General features: G+C 40.3%; 1 protein-coding gene across 1 annotated transcript in view; it reads left to right on the top strand.

Moving 5' to 3' along the window:
* col4a3 (collagen, type IV, alpha 3) overlaps positions 1-21,851 on the top strand; it is an 82,396-nt gene that overhangs the window by 25,832 nt on the left and 34,713 nt on the right. The window contains exons 3-21 of the mRNA XM_080428913.1: positions 744-800; positions 3,465-3,554; positions 3,964-4,008; positions 6,750-6,794; positions 7,847-7,909; positions 7,988-8,041; positions 8,932-8,958; positions 11,211-11,285; positions 11,386-11,448; positions 12,001-12,036; positions 12,810-12,857; positions 13,047-13,121; positions 13,246-13,290; positions 14,475-14,537; positions 17,069-17,113; positions 17,653-17,706; positions 18,189-18,230; positions 18,733-18,814; positions 20,291-20,326. Coding sequence (XP_080285039.1) covers positions 744-800; positions 3,465-3,554; positions 3,964-4,008; positions 6,750-6,794; positions 7,847-7,909; positions 7,988-8,041; positions 8,932-8,958; positions 11,211-11,285; positions 11,386-11,448; positions 12,001-12,036; positions 12,810-12,857; positions 13,047-13,121; positions 13,246-13,290; positions 14,475-14,537; positions 17,069-17,113; positions 17,653-17,706; positions 18,189-18,230; positions 18,733-18,814; positions 20,291-20,326 — 1,045 coding nt within the window. The remainder of the gene's footprint in view (positions 1-743; positions 801-3,464; positions 3,555-3,963; positions 4,009-6,749; positions 6,795-7,846; positions 7,910-7,987; positions 8,042-8,931; positions 8,959-11,210; positions 11,286-11,385; positions 11,449-12,000; positions 12,037-12,809; positions 12,858-13,046; positions 13,122-13,245; positions 13,291-14,474; positions 14,538-17,068; positions 17,114-17,652; positions 17,707-18,188; positions 18,231-18,732; positions 18,815-20,290; positions 20,327-21,851) is intronic.

Genomic DNA, 21,851 nt, shown 5'->3' on the forward strand with positions numbered 1-21,851 from the left:
ATCCCTGATACCTGATCAAATCGACAGGAAGTGATGCCCATAACGCCCTAGGAAACTTGTGGATAATGTGCAACAGGTAAGCAGTCACACCTGGCCTGAGTCAAACTAACTGGACTCAGAGCTGGGTGTGACTACACACCTGCTGTGCATCAATTAATCGATGTTGTTAGTGGCAAAGTAGTCTCACATGGCCAAACAACCATTCCACAATTTCCGAATGCTATATCCACACGTTTCCAAGGGCATGGTGGGCATCACTTCCTGTCGATTTGATCAGGTATCAGGGATCAAATCGACAGGAAGTGATGCCCACCATGCCCTAGGAAACTTGTGGATAGAGTCTGGAACTACACCTCCCGAAACCCAAGGCAGGAAGCTGTCATCTGTTTGTCATTTCTGTTCACGAAAATATATTTTAAGATATCTTTAACATTTATTTTTCCATTTCTGCTAAGCAGCAAGCTATATATGCTTCGATGATTTTTATTTATATTAGGATACATTTGCGCGACTGTAAAGACGAAACAGAAGTGGGGAGGAGGCTTCACATCTGCCTTATCGCTTGATCATCAAAAGAGCTTCTGGGGCTGCAGACTGTATGACCGGAAGCATTTGAAAATTGTGGGAGGCCACAGTCTTGCCATGCGAGACTAGTGGACAAATGTCTAAGACAAAAACGCCTTGATGGTTATGTGGAAGTAGGCGCCTCTCTCGTTCAATATTAATATGTCTGTCTCTCTCAGGAGTGTGTCTGCAGTGGGACTTCCAGGTGTCAGTGTGACGGAGTCAAAGGTGACAAGGTGAGCAGATGGAAATGCATGACGTGACAATAAATAATTTATTTGTCTGAATATCGGTACTATTCTAATATGCTTGTATCACCATATAAGACTGATTTAGAGCGTCCAATCACTCACACAAGAACACTGATACGAAACTGAGTGTGTTAAGAGAAGATACAATTCCAAAATGTAATTTAAATAAGTGGGCTAATAATTAAATTCTCCATTGTACAGGCCACTTGTATTATTAGACACACCTCTCCAACTGCATGTTAAATACAATGTGGGTGCTGGGTGTGAAAATGACATTTGCGTCAGAACTTAAACTATAGTAATGACACCTGTGTTCCATTTTTGTGCCGCTTTGCACAAGATAGGGCCCCTGGACTTTAGTAAGGCCCAAGGAAGATTTTGAAATGAAGGGAAGCCGACATCATTTTCTCTATCATGCAATTCCAGCCGGCAGATTCGTCGTACTGGGTGGCAGACTCACACCGGAAGTCGGTGAAATAACTTTGGAGTCGGCTGGACAGCTTATGAACAAACACTATTTCTGAACGATTCAGACCTTTATAAAAATAAAAGAAGACATATCACACATTGTTTTCTGCAGTGTTGCTTTTCGATGTGTACACTGTATAATTTTATAGAGGTATCTAAAGAGCACAAAGTATGTTTTTGAACGGCCAAAGTATCGTGAGACTGTCAACTATTTCCTGTCTGGCAACCAAATCTCGCGATACCTCCGAGACAGAAACGATACCTGCCGCTGTTTAGATGCCTCAATAAAATGATGTACTGTGCACATTGAAAAGCAATTTATTTATATGACAAAGGTTGCAATCGTTCAGAAATAACAAGGAGTAAAAGGTTACATGTTGTCAGACCAACTGGAACTTCCTGTAACTCTGTACTTTCTGTATTTCCATTTAGACAATCAGCAGTAGTTCTTGTCCAGCCTAGTAAAACCATGGTCCTTTTACATGAAAACACTCATAGCTGGATTAAAAAAAACTTGGTTGACAGGATGAGGGTATAACCATCATTAGGTTATTAGATTTTATAGAACCCTTGGTTACTTATGTTGAATTATGCTTTATGAGTCCTGGGTTAGTGTGCCTGTTGTTACTGATTTGTTGTCTTGGTTGTCTTTAAGCATGTATGTGCTGCCACCTTGTGGCAGACTGTTGGTACTGCAGCAACAAACATGCACACAACATACAAATACTACAAATAATAGTATTATTCTCATAATTTATATACTGTACTACCTAATGACTCCTTGTACCATAATTTAGCTTTTTGTCCATCAGGGTATTTCATTTATGACAAAGCATTTCTGTATAGAATGTCTTGAACACATTTAGAGCTACCCTTTTGTTTGTCTCAGCCAAGGGTCAATTGTTCATGCCTGATTGATTGATTGATTGATGTAGTTTATTTAGTAAGACATGAGAATAGTACATGACAGTACATAACAGTACATGGAAGTACAAATTCACAATACAAGGTCTACTAAACTGGAACTCTCATTAAGCACAAAGCTTGTTTAAGATGAGAACCCCATGCACACAAATCATGATGAAATATAAGAGGCAGATAGATATACACACTACTATACAGAATGTCATACAATCAGCTTTCAGGTTACTGGTATGAAGAGAGAAAAATATATATATATATATATATACAAAAGAGGAAAATGAAGGAGGGGGGGGGGGTAGGGGGGGGTAGGTTAAGACTTAGACTATTGGATTCAGAGTACCATACTATGATTTGTTTTCCTCTCCTGAGTTTCCTCAGGCTTGTATTGGTTTGTCTTGCATAGCTGAAACAGTTTACAAAAAAACATAAACATTGCACACAACATTGCACACATTGTAGCAAGATGGCTACACAAACTTAATATTCCCTTGTAAACAAAAATCCCCATGTGCTGACCATTGTTTTCACACTCCCATCTCATGCTCTCTATCTTGAGTCATTCCCCTCAATCTCAACTGTGCTGCACTTGACTCCGCCTATTGTCTAGTCTTCCAAGTGTAGCTGTTGTCTAGATGACTAGGCTTGTAGTCCTTGTTGGAGCCACTTGGAGGGGAAATAGCATATAGATTGTACAGGATTACAGCCTCACATTCTACGGTTGTGCAGATGCAGTTTAATTAAATGCTATGCTATTTTGCAACACGCTATTTGCACTATTTAGTATTTCTATTCTATTTGTATCCACACTGTTGAAGAGGCTCTAGGTACATTTTCACTTCCTGCAATGTTGATTCAGCTGCTGATAACTCATCAGGTTTGATCTCTTCGCTGAATAGAGAAGTTGTTTGGTCTTTCAAAAACAACCAGCTACTACAATTTTGTACTATTATTTCTACTATAAGTGGCCTATTACCGCAGACTAGAAAAAAGCACCTTTCGGGTGTTTGGCCCTGTCCTGCCTGAAAGCCACCCCCCCCCTTATCCTATTGCTAATATTGCAATATTTGGGATTGCTACACACAAACTTCACATTACCAAAAATATGAATACTTGAAATACAATAGGTTTTAGAAGGAAGGAAAAGTTCACTTCACTTAATGAATAAAAAATGCTACTACAGTACTTCTACCTTCTTCTGTATAATCCTAATCCTCATCCTAAAAATAATCTTAAACCTAATCTGACTCTCGACTGCAGGGTGGACCAGGGTATCCAGGATATCAAGGGACTGCAGGACCTCCTGGTTTTCTAGGGAATGAGGGTCACCCTGGTTACCCAGGACCAAAGGTATATTATATTATATTATATTATATTATATTATATTATATTATATTATATTATATTATATTATATTATATTATATTATATTATATGTGCAGATGATATGTGCTGTGATGTGATGTGATGTGATGTGATGTGATGTGTTGTGATGTGATGTGATGTGATGTGATGTGATGTGATGTGATGTGTTGTGATGTGATGTGATGTGATGTGATGTGATGTGATGTGATGTGATGTGATGTGTTGTGATGTGATGTGATGTGATGTGATGTGATGTGATGTGATGTGTTGTGTTGTGTTGTGTTGTGATGTGATGTGATGTGATGTGATGTGATGTGATGTGATGTGATGTGATGTGATGTGATGTGATGTGATGTATGCTGGTCTCTGATGTGATGTATGCTGGTCTCCCCAGGGTGACCAGGGCCTGCCAGGTGTACCAGGACTTAAAGGCTCCAGGGTAAGTTGAAGTTTTATTTATTATCGACACCCGGCACCCAATGTGTTTCCAAACGAGTTGAACTTTAGTGAGGTGCATGCCACGCACTATGGTGAAATCCCCACCACAGTGCGGATTCAATAGAAACAGGGGTCATCAATGTGTCCGTACACGGACAAACGTGTCCGTGGCAAGACTTGTCCATGTCTGCGGCAAATCTTTTATTAAAACATTTTAAATGCTAGAGCCAGTATACAGTGGCTGACAGAATAGGTAGGACACTGAATTAATTAATGCAGAAATAACAGTGGTGTAACTTGAGTTTATACCCTACTCATCACAACTTTCACGTTTACTTCAACATATCTAAAATTATTCTTTTACTCTACTACATTATCATTGGACACCTCATTACTCAAATCAAATCAGAATATAATTGCAAGTCACTCATCATCATGATATTGGATTATCCACACTGCTCATATTCAGAACAGGTAGTCTCATCAAGACAAGATGCCTACTGTCCATTGTTGTATGCTGATGTATAAAATAGATTTAAAGTGGTTAAACTGATTTTGATGCTATTAAGCAATTTTGCTGGGCACCCCCTCAAGGACCCCTGGGGTCCCCAGACCCCACTTTGAGAACCACTGGCCTAAGGTGCCAGTGCACCCAGAAACGCCACTGCCGAGAACCATTGCAAAGAAATGTCTTCCATGCCAATGAATGACCTGATTTTAGCTTAGTTTAACACGATAAGAGCTTAGTTTCCCAAATGCCCATTGATATTAACACTCTAATAAAGACATGGCCAGACAGGTATTCAAACCTGGTTAAACCAGGTACCAAACAGTGGCGGATACAGAACGTGCCTAATGAACTGGGCCTGGAAAAATGAGCCAGAGTATTTTAAGCTTATATTAGATATTATAATGACTGGTGGATCAAGTCAATATGACAATTCTTCTCACTGTTTCTGATTGTCTTTAATGCTTTGAAAAGTTCAAAGCCATTAGTTCAATTTAGAAAGAAGAAGAAAGTGAAGTAGAAAGTAGACAAAAGTGCAGAGATGGCCATGGAAATAATAACAATAATACACTTGACTTTTAAAGCAATTTTTTAAACTGGGTTACAAATTGCTCCATCTACGCCTTCCCTCTCAGCTTTCCTACTTACCATCTTAAAAAATAAAATAAAGTACAAAGGGATGAGGACTAACCACTCTCCCTCTTTAATAACACAGCATTGTGGGCGTCCGCTGGCCTAGCGGTCCAGGTGCATACCATATCCGCTGGTAATCCAGCATGACAGCGTGTCGCAGGTTTGACTCCTGCTCCCGACGACCTTTGCTGTATGTCTGCCCCCCCCCCATCTCTCTCCATATTTCCTGTCAGCCAACTATCCTGTCCAAATAAAGGCATAAAAGCCCCAAAAATATCTGGGGAAAAAAACACAGCATTGTGTTCTCCATCCTGTCTACTGGACTATACATTTAGTATTTATGGTAATATTATTGACCACTCATTTTGTATGTCTGTGGCAAAAATCTTGTTTGAGGAAAATGTCCATCACAAGCCGGGCATGTTGATGACCCCTGAATAGAAACAACAAGTCAAGTAGGAGGGAAGTGTGGGAAAAATGCAGGATAAACTAGGAATTTCCTCAATCTATAATAGCTAATGACTTTGAGCTGGAAGGCTGTCTGTGTATGTAAAGAGTAGAGATTAACAATATGACTAAAATGGCAATTGTATTTTCACAATAAATGCATAGCCTATAACATCTCCAAAACCTCTACAACTTTCACTATTTCTAGCAAGTAGAATGACCTGTTTCCTTCTGTAATTTGAAAGCCTATCCAGTCATTTCTCTTCCCCTTGCAAACTATTCACACCTGTGATTGCTTGAACAATATAGGCCTAGGTCTATATACATTGTTGATTATTGCTCATATGTCTGATGACTGAAATATTGTATTTATCTTTAAATAAATCATTAAATGGAGAGTGTATAGATCATTAACAGTTGACTAACAACATACCCAAAACACGACTAGGATAAATGCCTTCTTGACTTGCCTTCTTGATAACTCAAGATATTTAACTAGTGCCTATGCTGGGAACTGATGGGCCAAGTGTTGCCAGTTTGCTATCGTCAACCTAGAGTTCTAACAGTTTAACCCATTAAGGCCAGAGGCCGATTCTACAAATTGCCTTCTAAATCAGTAGTTCTCAAACGTTTTCGTGCCAAGGACCCCCAAATTAATATATGTATTCGTCCGCTGACCCCCATCTGAAAAAGTTTTGTGCCAGGGACCCTCAGAAGAGAAGATTTGTGTTAAAATGCATCGCCTAAATTGTAAATTGTAAATTGTATAAAAAAAAAATCTAAATTCAAAATTATTCAAAATGATATTAAAAAATCTAAATATTCCAGGAGAAATGGCTTGGTGATTGAAAGCAACAACAACACACATGGAGTTTCACTTGGCTTTATGATAAATGATCTAGTATACTAAATGTTGTTCAATTATTTTCATTTTAATAAAATATTTAACTGTATTTAAAATGATTGTTTAATATATATATCATTTGTCAACGTCGTCACAGTCACTCACTAGAAGATGATATGATGGCTTCCCTCCATTTTAAACTTAAAAGTTTACAGCAACGATACAGACAGCCAGTAAATCCATCTGCCTGCCTGTCATTGAGTGATCATTAATAAACCCAGATGAAGTAACAGATGTGGTTTCTTAACAGGGTCTCTCAGGGAATCCAGGGTTCTCGGGCCCGCCAGGGCAATCGGTGAGTTAATCTTTGAGAATCTACATCCCATAATATCCATACATCACACACACTGAAACATAACATTACCATGTTATGGTATAATGTTCACAGTTTTATTTTTACTATTAACATCCAGTGAGCCCTGCATGGTTCAACTTACTTTGCTTTAATGTCCGGGCCGCTCAGTCGGTAGAGCACTCACCTTTCGATGACAAGGTCATGGGTTCGATCCCGGGCACGGCCAACTCAGCGCATGAGTAGCACGGCTTGGGTGCGGCAAGTTGTGCGGTAAATACTGGGAGCTGATGGTAGGTGTTGTGCTCCACCCCAGCCGCACGCATTGTGAAACTGGGATAGACTCCCACACTCTGGCTGATACCGACAATAAGCCTCTCCAATCTACTTAGTAGTACTTTAAATACTGTAATTAAATTGCATTCATATTTTATTTATCTGCCCATGTTGCTACTGTATATCAGCCTCTATATTGTGTGTGTGTGTGTGTGTGTGTGTGTGTGTGTGTGTGTGTGTGTGTGTGTGTGTGTGTGTGTACGGTATACAGTATATAAGAGAGAGAGAGAGAGAGAGGCGGGAGGGTGATATAGCAATATGAGCAGAAAACAGTAAACCCGATAGCCGAATGGTTAAGCTGCGTACCTCACAGGCTCTAATCCCTGACAGCGAGTCACCGGTTTGATTCCTGGGCCGGGTCATGTTCAGCATTCTTCGAACAAATGTTCTCCCAAAAAATATTAATATTTAATTAATTAATTATTATTAATAATAATAATAATGATATTTACGTTTCTGACCTCCAATGGAAGTTACAGTGTGAAGCTCTATGACTGTTTTAATGTTAAATATTGTGTTTGTAGGTGGTGTGTAGGGGTGACATACAGTAGTAGTGAACAGCAACAACACATATAGTGCCAAGTTAACATGTCAACATCTGACCTCTGGACAGGGTGTATCAAGGAATATCAAAGAAAGGCAAGGTACCTCAAGTGCAACTTAATGTATGACACATGCACAATAAAAACAATAATTAAGGTTAATTATCTTCCTCATAGGGTATACCGGGACGTGAAGGGGACAGGGGTAAGCCAGGAGTCGCAGGATGCAATGGGACAAAGGTAGGTTAATTTAATCCACAGGAAGATGACAGATATTTATGGATGGATTGTTTAATTGACTGATGTTGTTTGTCTCAGGGTGACTTTGGATACACAGGGCTCCCTGGGGTTCAAGGACCAGTTGGCTTGCCGGTAAGTCCTCTCCGTGTCCTGTGCACACAGTCACATTATAGAAACCCAGACCATGGGTGAATGCCTACAGCTCAGAGCACACCAGTAGCTGGGTCATCGACCCAGTGGTCATCAATGTGTCCGTACACGGACACATGTGTCTGTGGCAAAGGCTTGTCCTTGTCCGTGGCAAATGTTCGATTTTCTTCAGAATATGTATGAAAGAATACGTATGACACTGATTTACTATGACACTACGGCACATTAGGAGTCCACTAGTATACACTTTTTAGACGTTTCAAGGACCCCCAGAACTCTGAGAGTGTACCAATGGAACCAAATGGACCATACAGGTCCATTTGGTTCCATTGGTACACTCTCAGAGATACAGACCAACTTCAAGGAACCCCGAAGGTCCCTTGACCACTGTACAGTATAGAGTATATTTTATTATTTTATATGTTTCTGGTAGTATTATTGTCCACTCATTTGTATGTCTGTGCTCTGTGGTGTTTTGACAAAAATGTCCACTACAAGCCAGCATGGGGATGGCCCCTGCAAAGTTGATAAACCACATGATCATACAGTATATGTCACTGTCACTGATTGATTCCAAAGAGGGGGAGGGCATGCATGCCTACTGTACCCCTAACAGTCAGATAACATACAGTAAATGGATAGATGAACGACACAGAATAACATGGCACATTAATCCCATAACACAATTCCAATACAAATAAGATAATTTATAATAAAACTATAACCAGACCAATAGCTAAAGCTTACTGAATCTCGAGCTAAACTAAAAATCGAAAACTAAAGTAATAGTTTGATGCTAATTGGCAGCCTGAAGCTAAGCTAAACGTGAATAGTTAAGCTAATCTTTTTATTTTATTTCTATCATCTTCCAGGGTTATCCAGGTTTTCGAGGTCCTACGGTATGTGTCCCAATGCTGTATCTATATTAGTGTGTGTGTGTGTGTGTGTGTGTGTGTGTGTGTGTGTGTGTGTGTGTGTGTGTGTGTGTGTGTGTGTGTGTGTGTGTGTGTGTGTAAATTTGAAAATGGTCAAAGAGTTTAACACCAGAAATGACCCCCCGACCCAATGTTTACTGTGCATATATGTTCATTGCTACTAGTGTTGATTATGTCTTGTTTATTATTGTATATTATTGTATGTCTTTAAATGTATGGAAACAAGCCCCTAGGGCTTTTTGTGTTATCCTTTTAACAATCATTGTAAATCGTACCTCTGTACTAATTGCAAACTGTTAATTCATTCACTGCCAGATTTATTCCTGTCTGTTTGCCCACTGCCAGCAAAAAAAAAAAAATTATATTCATTATGATTGCATGTCCGATCGTTTGTAAACACCCACGCTATCCGTGCGCGTCGCCCAGACAACAAACATTCCAACTGGGTCGGCCCCTTCTCATGTAGCCGCATGTGAATATACCATCTCTCGCAAAGACGCACGCTTCTCTTACGTTTTCAACTGGCCACAGAAAATGTATATCCCTTATGATCGCTTGTCCGACTGTTTGTGTGTGTATCGCCCAGAGAAAAAATATTCCACCCGGGACATTTCCTCCTGTAGCAGCACTTTGAAAACAGAGTGTCTCGCGGAACACGGTGAAAAAACAGTGAACTCGAGATAGAGACAAAGTTTCGAAAAAGTTTAACAGGGAGTGGACGGAAACGGAAATCTTCGGGTGACGTTATTTCCGTATCCGGGTGACAGTGACAGTGAAAGGGGTCACTCCGGGTGATAGAGAACAGTGCAATCTTTTATAAAATCAAATAAAAACAAAAATTATGTTTTTTACGTAGTGAATTAGTTAATAAAGTATGAATGAATTAATGAATGAATAATTACATTTTCGTGTCTGGCTGCCTCAACACAGGCCATCCCTTACTACGGGATTATTCAGACACATTTTAAAGAACACAGTATTTCCAGTGCCAACATGCTGACACCAAAATAATAAACAAAATAAATAAATACCACATATTTTATACATGACTCTGATCAAAAGTACTCAATAATAAAGTATTCAATTAATATTCAATTAATCAATCTAGACTTTCAGAATCTGCAGTTAACATACTGGCCTCAGCTCTTGATGAATCCCACTCTGCACTCTGATTGGTATGCAGGCCAGGGTTGCAAGGCGGACCAACTCATTTATTGAACTGCACAATAAGTATTTCATAAGGTGCCAGTCTCCAAACCTGCTCTGTCATAATGGGATAACATCTCACTGTGACCGGGGTGAGGGCAGGGAGGGGGATTTGGAACTGCTCACAGTTTGGTCCCCCCGACTTGTTATCTGCGCCCCTGGCTGTATAAAAAAAAAAGACTAAAGGACACAGTTACCACAGCCAGGTTGTCAGGCTGCTGAGCAGGTGCCGAGCCCTGTTGCCATTTCAGTCTTGGCAACACAAGCTAGTATTATTACTTTATGTATAAATTACTGTGAATATAATTCATTGCCGTTACACTGGCACTGTCACTATGACTATGATGAATATAAATGACTGTGAATACTCTCCATTCCCAAACATTTCTTTGATATCTGCTGCTAAGTGATGTCTCTTACTTGCACAGGAGAGGTACTAAAATATTTAGATTTTGGTTTTTTTCTTAGTGCATGCATGCTTTATATTGTTTTTTTGTTATTTCACATTTTACTTTTCTTTACTTATCTATTTTGTAACTGGAATATGGAAATTATTTCACCCACTCTTTCTGAGCCAAAAAGTGGAGTCCTCACTCACAGCAAAAAAAGTTTAATGCAGATACCACGTTTTGGTAAACTTCTTTTGCATGAAGACAATGTGCGGGACTCGCCTTTTTTGCTCTTCTCAAGTTCATTACGCACCTGTCCATTTCAGTAGGTGTGCAAAAGGACTTTTTATGCTACCTGTAATATATGCTATAGGTATATGTGAATGTGGTGTTTGCCACCCACTCTTTTATACCTGTGATTGTGATTTTGATTTTACAAAACATTTGAAGTTGAAGTTTATTATTAAGGACTCAAAGTAGTGTCTATAAAATGTTGTACTTTGGGTAAATTGTCTTTACTGTACAATGTGTCCGACTAGATTTGAATTTGTTATACTTAATGAGTTTTTTATAAAAAGTAAAAATAAAACCCCAGCATTTACTATTATGTCATGTTTCCAGGGAGATTCCTTCTACTTTCCGCTGCTGCAACCAATTACAGGAGAGCCAGGTCCCCCAGGGAGAGATGGAGATCAGGTCTGATATGAGACTGAACTGAACATTCCGGTTGTGTTTTCTCATTGGATGATATTGAGTGTTTTCTAACTGGTTCTATCTGTTTCTATCTGTTTTCCAGGGAGAGTTGGGACTTCCCGGTGTACCTGGACTTCAGGGTTATCCAGGCCCCCCAGGACGTCCTGTATGATGATGAGAATTCTTATTATTCCATTAGTGCATAGTTGCAAACACATGTATTCCTGAAAGACAAACATGGTCATCACTGGGAGAAAAATAGATAGCTTCTACATTACCTACAGTAGCTAACTGAGCGATGTCATAATCAGTTGGGTGTAAAGTGTCATTCAGTTTGGCTGAAGCTGTCAGTAAGCTGTCATTTGTTCACTTTCACCTTGTTTTTTGGATGTTATTTTCGTGATGATCCTTATTCCTTTTTCATTCAGTTGACTTCTTCCTTGTTCAAGTTTTTGTGCCTCTTTATTTCAGCTTTTCCGTTTTTTTTTGTCATTTCAGCTTCCATGGTTTTCTTTCATTCATTCAATGTTGCTGTAGTGTCTATAGCATTTATAGTATTATTATTATGGCCAGGTGCTGCTAATTATCAGCTGGACTACCTCCCCATGATTTAGAAATACATTTTACAATAGCTATGGTGTGTGTATTGATACTGTATGTTATCAACTATACTAGGAAATGTATTACACATTCATTAATAAAGGTTTGTGTTTTCCAGGGAACTGAAGGGTTACCAGGGTTACCTGGATTAAAGGTCAGTGTGTGTGTGTGTGTGTGTGTGTGTGTGTGTGTGTGTGTGTGTGTGTGTGTGTGTGTGTGTGTGTGTGTGTGTGTGTGAGTGTGTGGGGGGGGGGGGTATTTAAACATCCCTGCTTACTGCTCATTCTGCTATCTTGCTGCTCTGTTATGCTGTTGTTGCTGCTTTGTGATTGGCTCTATGTTTTTGCGCTCCCACCGCAGCCCCAGCATCCACCTGTGTCCTCTGTTTCTATGTGATTCCCTTAGAGGGGCCTTGCTATTTAATTACCTGTAATATCTATTTAGCACAGCATTCATTTATTATAAATGTTCATGCTTACAGGGAATGAATGAATTAAGACAGAGTCTTGATGCCAATATATTCAGTATATACAGTATGTCACAGTACGATTGGAAAACCAGCTCGGCGTGACTCCGTTGGTTTCACCGACGGAGTCGTCGTGCCGAGCGTTGCGAAGCCACCTTCAGTCAACTCAGCGCCGTCCGACTTATGTCCTGATAGGCACAGAATCGTAAATCATCGTCCCCCCTAGTCTCTGTACCTCCGAGACGTCATTTCTTTTTTTGGACTCCCGCACTCCCCAGTGCGGGAGTTCTGCTGCACTTGAGCAAGAGAGGTACTCTGCCTTATATTGATTTAGGTTGTTTTCTTACTGCATGCATGCTTTATATAGTTTTTTGTTATTTCCCAGTGCAGCAGGGCTCTTGGTGAGGCTGTGTGATCTGTGACTCATTATTTGTGTACTGGGCGTTGTGTGTCTCTCTCAGGGTCAAGAAGGATCCAGTCCAGTAATTTCAGGACCCAGTGGACAAAAGGTATTCTATTCTATTCTATTCTATTCTAGGGCTATGATAGCTGTATAGGTAGAGTGGTTGTAAGAATCAGAAGTCCCTGGTTTGATCCCCGGTTTGGTTCTCCTGGTATCATATAGAAGTGTATTTGACAAACACATTCTGTCCCTAATATGAATACAGTATTACATTTTACTGTTTTAATATTGCCAGGGTGAACGTGGTCCATCGGGTTTCCCTGGCCAGAAAGGCATCAAGCTGTATGCCAAGGGTCCCACAGAACTGAAGGTACCTGTCTGTCTGTTTATATCTGTCTGTCTGCTTCTCTTTGTGTCTTTTTACCAGCCATGTTTCTACAGTATATGTTTTTTCAACAAATTGACATGTTTGCATTTTGTGTTGTTTTTTTCAGGGAGAACCTGGAGACATTGGAGATAAAGGCTGTCCTGGACAGAATGTATTACAGACAAACACACATTATAGAACAATACTTGCATAGATGAACTCTCCTCTGCACAACCCTCTATAGAGACACATGTAGATAAACAGATGGATACTTTATTGATCTCGAATTAAATTCCCCATATATCACAATATAATGTATAACATTATAAATCATATACAGTTATTATAGTTGCAAAGTACTTTGCAAGTAGAGAAAGACAGATCAAAAACCATAATGCTATTAAAAATTACGGCAAATGTGTTAACTATTGCAGTTGACTGTATTCAAGAGAGATTAAAGTCACGATTAAGATTAAAGTTCTGAAATTGCCTCAATGACAACATCAGTGCTTTAGAAAGATCAGCAAAATATGTACTGTAGTACAATACTTTATGTTATCCAGTACAAATACAGTTATTAGACTAGTTACTTGACAAGTTATTGCACTTCTTTTATTTCACTAGTCATTGGTCTAGTTATTGCACTAGTCATTGGTCTAGTTATTGCACTAGTTATTGCACTAGGACTAATTGTGTTATTACTGTACTTGCATGTATTGCACTAGTTACTGGACTAGGTAATTTAACTATTTACTGCACTAGTTACTGGACTAATTATTAAAAATGTTATCAGACTAGTTGTTGAACGTTAATGTTCTAATTGTTGGTAATTGCACTAATTATCAGACTAATTGCTGCACTAGTTACTGGACTACGTACTACAGTTGCTACTGGACTAGTGTTAAACTATTTGCTTACCATTATTACACTAGCTACTGGACTAGTGTTAAACTATTTGCTTACCATTATTACACTAGCTACTGGACTAGTGTTAAACTATTTGCTTACCATTATTACACTAGCTACTGGACTAGTGTTAAACTATTTGCTTACCATTATTACACTAGCTACTGGACTAGTGTTAAACTATTTGCTTATACCATTATTACACTAGCTACTGGACTAGTGTTAAACTATTTGCTTACCATTATTACACTAGATACTGGACTAGTGTGAAACTATTTGCTTACCATTATTACACTAGATACTGGACTAGTGTTAAACTATTTGCTTACCATTATAACACTAGATACTGGACTAGTGTTAAACTATTTGCTTACCATTATTACACTAGCAACTGGACTAGTGTAAACTATTTACTGTACTTAACATTATCTTGAATGTTGTTTATTTCAGGGTTTCAGAGGGGGAGATGGCATCAAAGGACAGAAGGGAGAAATAGGAGGCCCTGGATCACTGGTAACACACACACAATATCTATCAAAGTATTATTGCTTTGAATTCATATATTTGGTTCATACTTTACCCAACAAATGAATAAGGGTGGATTCACTCCACTGTAGAAGGCCCGTAGGATCTTGGGCCCCATGCCAAACGTCCTTTTCTGCCTGAGATGAAAGTGACGTTCCTGTGCATTTTTCACCACGTGGCCTGTGTGCTCATCCCAGGTGGTCCTCTGTGATGTGGATGCCGAGGACCTTAAAGGTGCTGACTCTCTCCACAGCAGACCTGTTGATGTAGATGGGGTCCAGCCTCTCTGCTCTCTCTCTCTGTAGTCCACAATCAGCTCCTTGGTCTTGTTCTCCTGGCACCACTATGTCAGGTTGTTGACTGGTCTTCTGTAGGCCGCCTCGTCATTTAATTGTCAGTGATCAAGCATATATATATATCACTGTCGTGTGACGTGTCATCGGCAAACGTAACCACCAAGTTGGAACTGTGTGTGGCCATGCAGTCATGGGTGTACAGGGAGTAGAGGAGGGTGCTCAGAAGAACAGAACTTAGAACCTGGGGGCTCCTGTGTTCAAGGGGTCAAGGGGTCAGAGGGGTTAGAGCCCATCCTCACTATCCGGTATCCACCCAACAGGAAGTCTAGGATCCAGCTCCACAGGCAGTCCCTGAGCTTGGTGTTGAGTCTGGAGCGGACTGTTGTGTTGAATTCTGAGTAATAATCTATAAACAGAATTCTCACATACTGTAGGAGTTCCTCTTCTTCAGGCGGGTGAGGGCTGTGTGGACTGTGGAGTGTTGTGACAATAGCGTCGTCCATGGATCTGTTTGGCTGGCAAGCAAAATGGTCAGGGTCCAGGGTTGGCGGTAGCATATGCTACAGATTGGCTCCTTAACATGCTACACAAAGCATTTGCTCACTATGGGAGTGAGGGAAACAGGATGCCAATCATGTTACCTTGTTGTCAGTGAATACACCAGGCAGCTGTGTTGCGCATGCTCTGATCACACGCCCTGTAATGCTGCCTGGCCCTGCCACCTTGCGTCTGTAGACACGTTTGAATGCCCTGCACACGTTGGCCTCCGCGATGACAGGAGCGCTGGTAGTGTCGACGCTGGTGGGTGGTGGCTCCTTTTTTCTGTCTTTTTTCAGAGAAAAGAAAAGTGACGCTTTTGTTTTAATCACTTTAACTTGATTTTGTGGTTAAATTATTTTATTTAGGGCAACATAAAAGCCTCTTGCAATAGTTAAAGTTCCATCAATACATCTTAGGTCATCATTTTCATGCTGTTAAGTTTAGAGCTCTCCATTGGGTGCATCATCTTTGGCCCTTTGAGGTTTTTGACAGCCAGTTTGGGCCTTACTGGTCTAATCGGAAACAGCTGTTGGTTCGGAAGGACTAAGTGCTGTGGGGCAGTTGGGTTGTGGTGCCTGTTTTGGTGAGGGACATGGTCATCTCTATGCTGCATTATTTACATCCTAAATAGTGAGGATGAAAGCACTGGTAAGAAGCTGTGTTGTGGCCAGGAATTAACATGGGAATTGAGGCCACATTTCAGTTATTGGACAATGAAGAAATGATTGCATCTTCTTCATATAGATTTTGCCGGACCCTACCAGTGAAAGACCTTGTTGTGGGTTTCACTCAAAGTGGCTGGAAGCGGCCACAGTCATGGTCCATATCCTCGACGCAGTGATAAGAACCCTGACACCGAATTGTCTGATGTCATTGTGTGAAAAAGAAGGGAATGGCCGCACACGATATACTGCTCTCCCGTCTTTTTTTATTTTAACCAACAATTAGAACAACGTTTCGCCCGTGTAGGGCTTCAACAGGTTATAGGCACATGAAAGAACTGTGGGGATGTGCATATCCTACCTTTTTTCTGATGTCATTGTGTCCAATAATAGAGATGTGTTCATGCCCTCTGAGTTTTAATGCGTCACCACTGCTTGTGTTGTTAATGTTGTTTTGGTATTATTGATGATGCTGTTGATGATGTTGTGTTGTTGGTGTGGTGTTATTGATGATCAGTGTTACAGTAACACGTTATTAAGTAACATGTTACTGTAACGCTAATATCTTTTGCGGTAACTAGTAGTGTAGTAATTACTCTTTTCAGTTCAATAATGCCATTACAGTTAATTAAATTTAAATGGGCTCATTACTCGTTACTTTATGTGAAAATAGCTGACAACTTCAGAGTATTAAAGGTTTATTATGACCCAACTTTCCGATGGTCTGGAAAAATTCATCGATGGGTTGAAACAACCCTTTAAACCGTTTTTGTTTGCCAGCCTGCACCGAATTTAACATGGAGGAACATGCATGCATGTTTCACATAGTTGCGCGTTCCTGATCAAGAACACGCCTATTTGTGCACAGCTACACGAAAATGTATAGATATTATGTATAACTTTTTGAGAGCAGTAACTAGTTAAGTAAGTTGCATAACGCTGTTGATGATATTGTTGATGTTGTTGTGTTGTTACTGTAGTGGTGGTGTTATTGATTATGTTGTTGTTGATGTTATTTCAGGGTAAACAAGGGAAAGACGGTGTCCCCGGATTTTATGGTCCAGTGGTAAGCTAACAACTCTATTTGAACACTGATCCCAGTGGCTCATTGGGCTCAGGGACATGCTATCACATATTGTAATTTTTTTTTTAAAGAAATAAAGAAATGTCAATATTTAAGGTGGATCTGTGTCACTTAATCACACTTAAATTGGGACTTGAAGCAACTTTTTTAAATGAACAATTTTGTCATACTTGGAGTGCTTCTACTGTACTTCAAAAGATTTTTTAACAGTGGATTAGATCATTTTTCTTTGAGATAGTTTAACTACTTAGGAAAAAGCATGTCGACTCCCTCAGCCTATTCCTCACCCGAGGAACCCCCTAGACAGTGGCACTATTTAACCCATAGCTGGGGGTTGGTTCGTGGGCACCGTGGAGGCACTACATACAGTAGGGCTTGCTGTTAGAGAGCACCGGCAGGGAGAGACTAACACACTCGGCTCTCCCGTTCGCATTCTGCTAGCCAGCGGTGAAGGTTGAGTGAGAAGTGACAAGCACTGGACACGAAAGTGTAGAAATTCTGTCGTTCTGTCTGTGTTTCAGGGTGAAACAGGCGACCGGGGTGATCTGGGCCCGGAAGGAATCAAGGGAGCTCAGGTTTGTGAATTTTCACCAACTTGGTTGTGTAAATACACTAGAGATGCACTTTTAACTGGCTTCTACCTACCAATGATGTGTGGTGACATGAGTTCAGTGGCTGTGGGTTATGACAGTGTCATAACAGATTTACTCATAACAAACCTACTCCACAATATACAGTATAATACATATGTACTATATCATGCGATAGATAAAAATAAGCATGCATTCATGTTAATTGCCAAGAAAATATCAGAAAGACTGCAACCTATGGGTGAAACAAAGTAGTACTGTAGGACAATCTCACTGTCCTTGATACTGAAAAGTCTAATCCGACCAAAAACCAGAAGCAAGCATGTCCAATTTCCTATAAAGGCCAGTGTGTTTAATTGGGTCGTGTGTGTGTGTGTGTGTGTGTGTGTGTGTGTGTGTGTGTGTGTGTGTGCGTGCGTGCGTGTGTGCGTGTGCGTGTGCGTGTGCGTGTGCGCGTGTGCGTCCAGGGGGAGAAAGGTGACCGTGGTCTTAATGGGCCTCCTGGAGAGGTGAGAAATATAATGATAATAATATTGTTGACTAATTTGGGGAAAGTAGAGGCCTACAGTATACCCAGACAAAGACATCCATTCATTTCATAATGTATAACAGGTTTCTAGACATAAAAGGAGGGCCACTCAGATTGTTGAATGTGACAGGGTTGCAACCACGTGGCAATACTTTTCTCAATGGAAACTCCAGAATATTTCACAGTCTAGTAAGATTGAAACATCAGTAATGTGCTGTGATTTAGAGGTGCTGTGTTTTACATGCTGTTTCAATGATGGTCCTTCCTGATTTGTTCCTCTAACGATGGTCTAATCTATATGGTGGTTAAGCAGTGACCTCTATCGTTTAAGAAACATTTGTCTCTGTTGTCAAGAGCAGGGACTGTTTTAACCAAACTATAGATTTTGATGTAATTTATGTGTATGCAGTGTCTTGGGTAACTGTGTGATTCTGAAACAAGACGTTTGCATGCTCAGAATTTTTTTGGTTTGTTATACCCAGTTGATTAGGGTTCAAAACCCAGTAAAAGGTCAACAAGGTTTACCTGGCCCCAATGGACCCCCCGGAAACCCTGGAAAGCAAGGTAAACACAAGAACCTACACACACTGTTTAGATATTTGTTTTTGTTTATGTATACACATGTATTGTATAGGTATTTTTTGGGCGGTGAAACCGCCCCTATAAGTGAGATTTGGAAAAATGTACAAATATCTTGGGCAGTGAAACCGCCCCTAAAAGTGAGGTTTGGAAATTTGTACAATTATCCTGCGCTGTGATTGGCCAATCACAATCTATTCAGGACTGTGATTGGCCAGTGTCACATGACACATGTGCATAGCCCTATATAAGCAACCATAACTTGAAAAAAAACATAAATTGGTTTTTTGTCCATCATAAAGAGTGTTTCAATAAATGTATTTATTTTTTGTACATGATTGATCGACTCCATTCAGTATTGTGATTAGCTAGCAAGACACCGCCCACTTCACACAGGGTGTGATTTTTCAATATATAACACAAATAACGAAGAAAACCTGAATAAAACATATTTTTGAATGAGACACAACCATCAACCTCCTGCTTTAATACCAGATACATGTGGTCTTTATGTACATATTTAATAAGAAGTGTCAAATTCAAAACAACGAGTTATTACAAGGGGTGTAAGTCAGTGGTGATCTATTCAATTCATATCATTCTGTTGCTAAACACGCTATTATTCTGTGAAAATACCACAGCTTGTCATGTCACAGTTTGTCTGGCTTCCTGCGGTGCACAGGGTCTTTTCTTCCCTGAATGATGATTTTAGGGAGCCATCATGCATTTGCAGAGCTTGTACAAGGGACAAAGTTAACCATGTTTTATTTTTATTTTTTTTATTTCACTTGAGGAAATAGAAAATATGTTCATTGTTCAGGAGATAATTTTTTTTTTAATCATACTGTAAATTAACATCCAATAAGCAAAATAATAGCATTTAACCATCAATACCACGGTAGGAAGAGCATGTGGTTTTTACACGCCACGCTAACAAGCATTTCAATGGATTTAATCAGCAAATTACATCCTGTCCCTATTGGCCGTCTAAGAGCACCCACCAAGTTTTGGGCATTTAGCATGCTGCGAACTAGAGCTATGGCTGTTTAAAGCCCAGCCAATAAGAACACAGAGGGACGTAAGCATTACAACTTGTTCCTATTGGCCATCTAAGAGCACCCACCAAGTTTTGGGCGTTTAGCATGCTGGAAACTGTAGTTATGGCTGTTTAAACCCCAGCCATTAGGAACACAGATGGGGCGGAGCAATGTTGCGCCTGTGGCACCCAGGGGCCCCTGGCGGGGCCACTGGATGCCACACGTGGTCCCTGGTGTGGCTATTCTGATGGCAGACCCCTGACCAGTGTTGGTGCCAAGTTTGGTCCGTCTCGCAGATCCGCATGTTACGTTTGTGACGTCCTCCCACCTACCCACCAAACCACTAGGCAATTTTAATATAGGATATGTGCATTTATGTAATATTACCTATCATAGTAAATAGTATTTTTTTTTCCACATCCAGGGGTCCTTGGGTTTCCTGGGATGAAGGGCGAGCCAGGTAAACACAAAAATAACTTCTCTCTCACTGTCTTTTGGTGTGTCTCTCAGACAGACCTACTGTACATAGTAGTGCTATAGTAGTAGTGTATGTACTGTATGTATGTACATATGTGCGTATAGACCTATGTACATTTACGTATGTATGTAAAACTGAGTTAGAAAAAGAGAACAATTGGATTTCTCAGTGGAGTGCGAAACCCCAAAATCCAATATACATAATATAAAATACTCAAAAGGTAGCGCACCCCAAACTTCAAGTCAAACTTCAGGACAAAATACTCACATCCACGTATTTCATATGGCACACACCAATAAACATACCGCTTACGTGTTTTGGCCACGTCCTTCATCAGAGCATGCTCTGAAACGCGGTGCAGACGACCTGATGGAGTGCCGTGCCGTCAAGTCAGACAGATAGGCAGTTGTCCAGAAACACAGATCCGACCGATATGCCCATATACAGTAGGCATACAGTATATGGTTATCTGGTTTTACAGAACCGCAGATCCTACTGCTATGCCCATGTATGGGACCGGCCGACTTCAAACTCGGCATGCACATCGCCAAGGACCAGAGGGAGTGTGGTGCCAGGTGTCGAGTCGGTTAGATAGGCGGTTTTCCAGAACCGACCGGTATGCCCATATACTGTAGTATAGGCATATGGACATCCGATTGTCCAGAACCACCGTTTCATTCACTGTGCAATGGTAATACCCACATTTTTTGCATGAGGTGTATGTTAGAGGACATGTTTCTATGTTAGGTCATCTTCTCATGTATAGATAAATGTCAGAAAAACTCAACGGAACTAAGACTTTATTTCTTATATAATTTAATAATTTCACTGAAGTACATTTAAATGCTGTGCATTCAGTGAAAAAACAGTCTCAAATCTACAGTAGTCGTTGCTTAGGCAGTCTGTGAGCTCTATGGGGCAGTGGTTCTCAAACTTTTCTGGTTCAAGGCCCACTTTAAAATCTCAAAAGCGTTCACGGCCCACCCATCTGACCACTTAAGCTGATGATCAATTAATCGACTGTGTTCCGCCTTGGATCAATGGAGTATTCCATTTTATCAGTATCACAATGAAAACTAATTTTTCAAGGCTTTAAAGGTTCGATGACATTCATTTTCACTTTTTTTATTTTTTATGTTTTTTTGGGGGTTTTATGACCTCAATTACACCCAAAAAATCTGAACTTTGAACATTCAGTGGATTTTCTGTGGTCTGGGGTTTTCTGAATAATTAGGCTGAAAAGTAATCTGAGCTTGGCCCTTCGACAGTGAGGTCACAGTCGATTAATCCCGCCCACTCTCCTCCTTGCCCCTCCCCTCCACTATCCTTTCCTTTGGGGGGGGGGCGGAGCAGAGGCGATGATTGACAGGCAAAATCCCTCACCAGCGACACCCGCCGGCAAAGATTTATTTTTTCATTGCAGTTGAAAAGGCTTTAGAAATGTGAGAGAAAAACACCTACAGTGAATCACTGGAGTGGAATTTTCAGTTAAAACTTTTTGTACACG

This window comes from Gymnoscopelus braueri (genome assembly GCF_963280865.1).
Source record: "Gymnoscopelus braueri genome assembly, chromosome: 5".
Taxonomy (NCBI): domain Eukaryota; kingdom Metazoa; phylum Chordata; class Actinopteri; order Myctophiformes; family Myctophidae; genus Gymnoscopelus; species Gymnoscopelus braueri.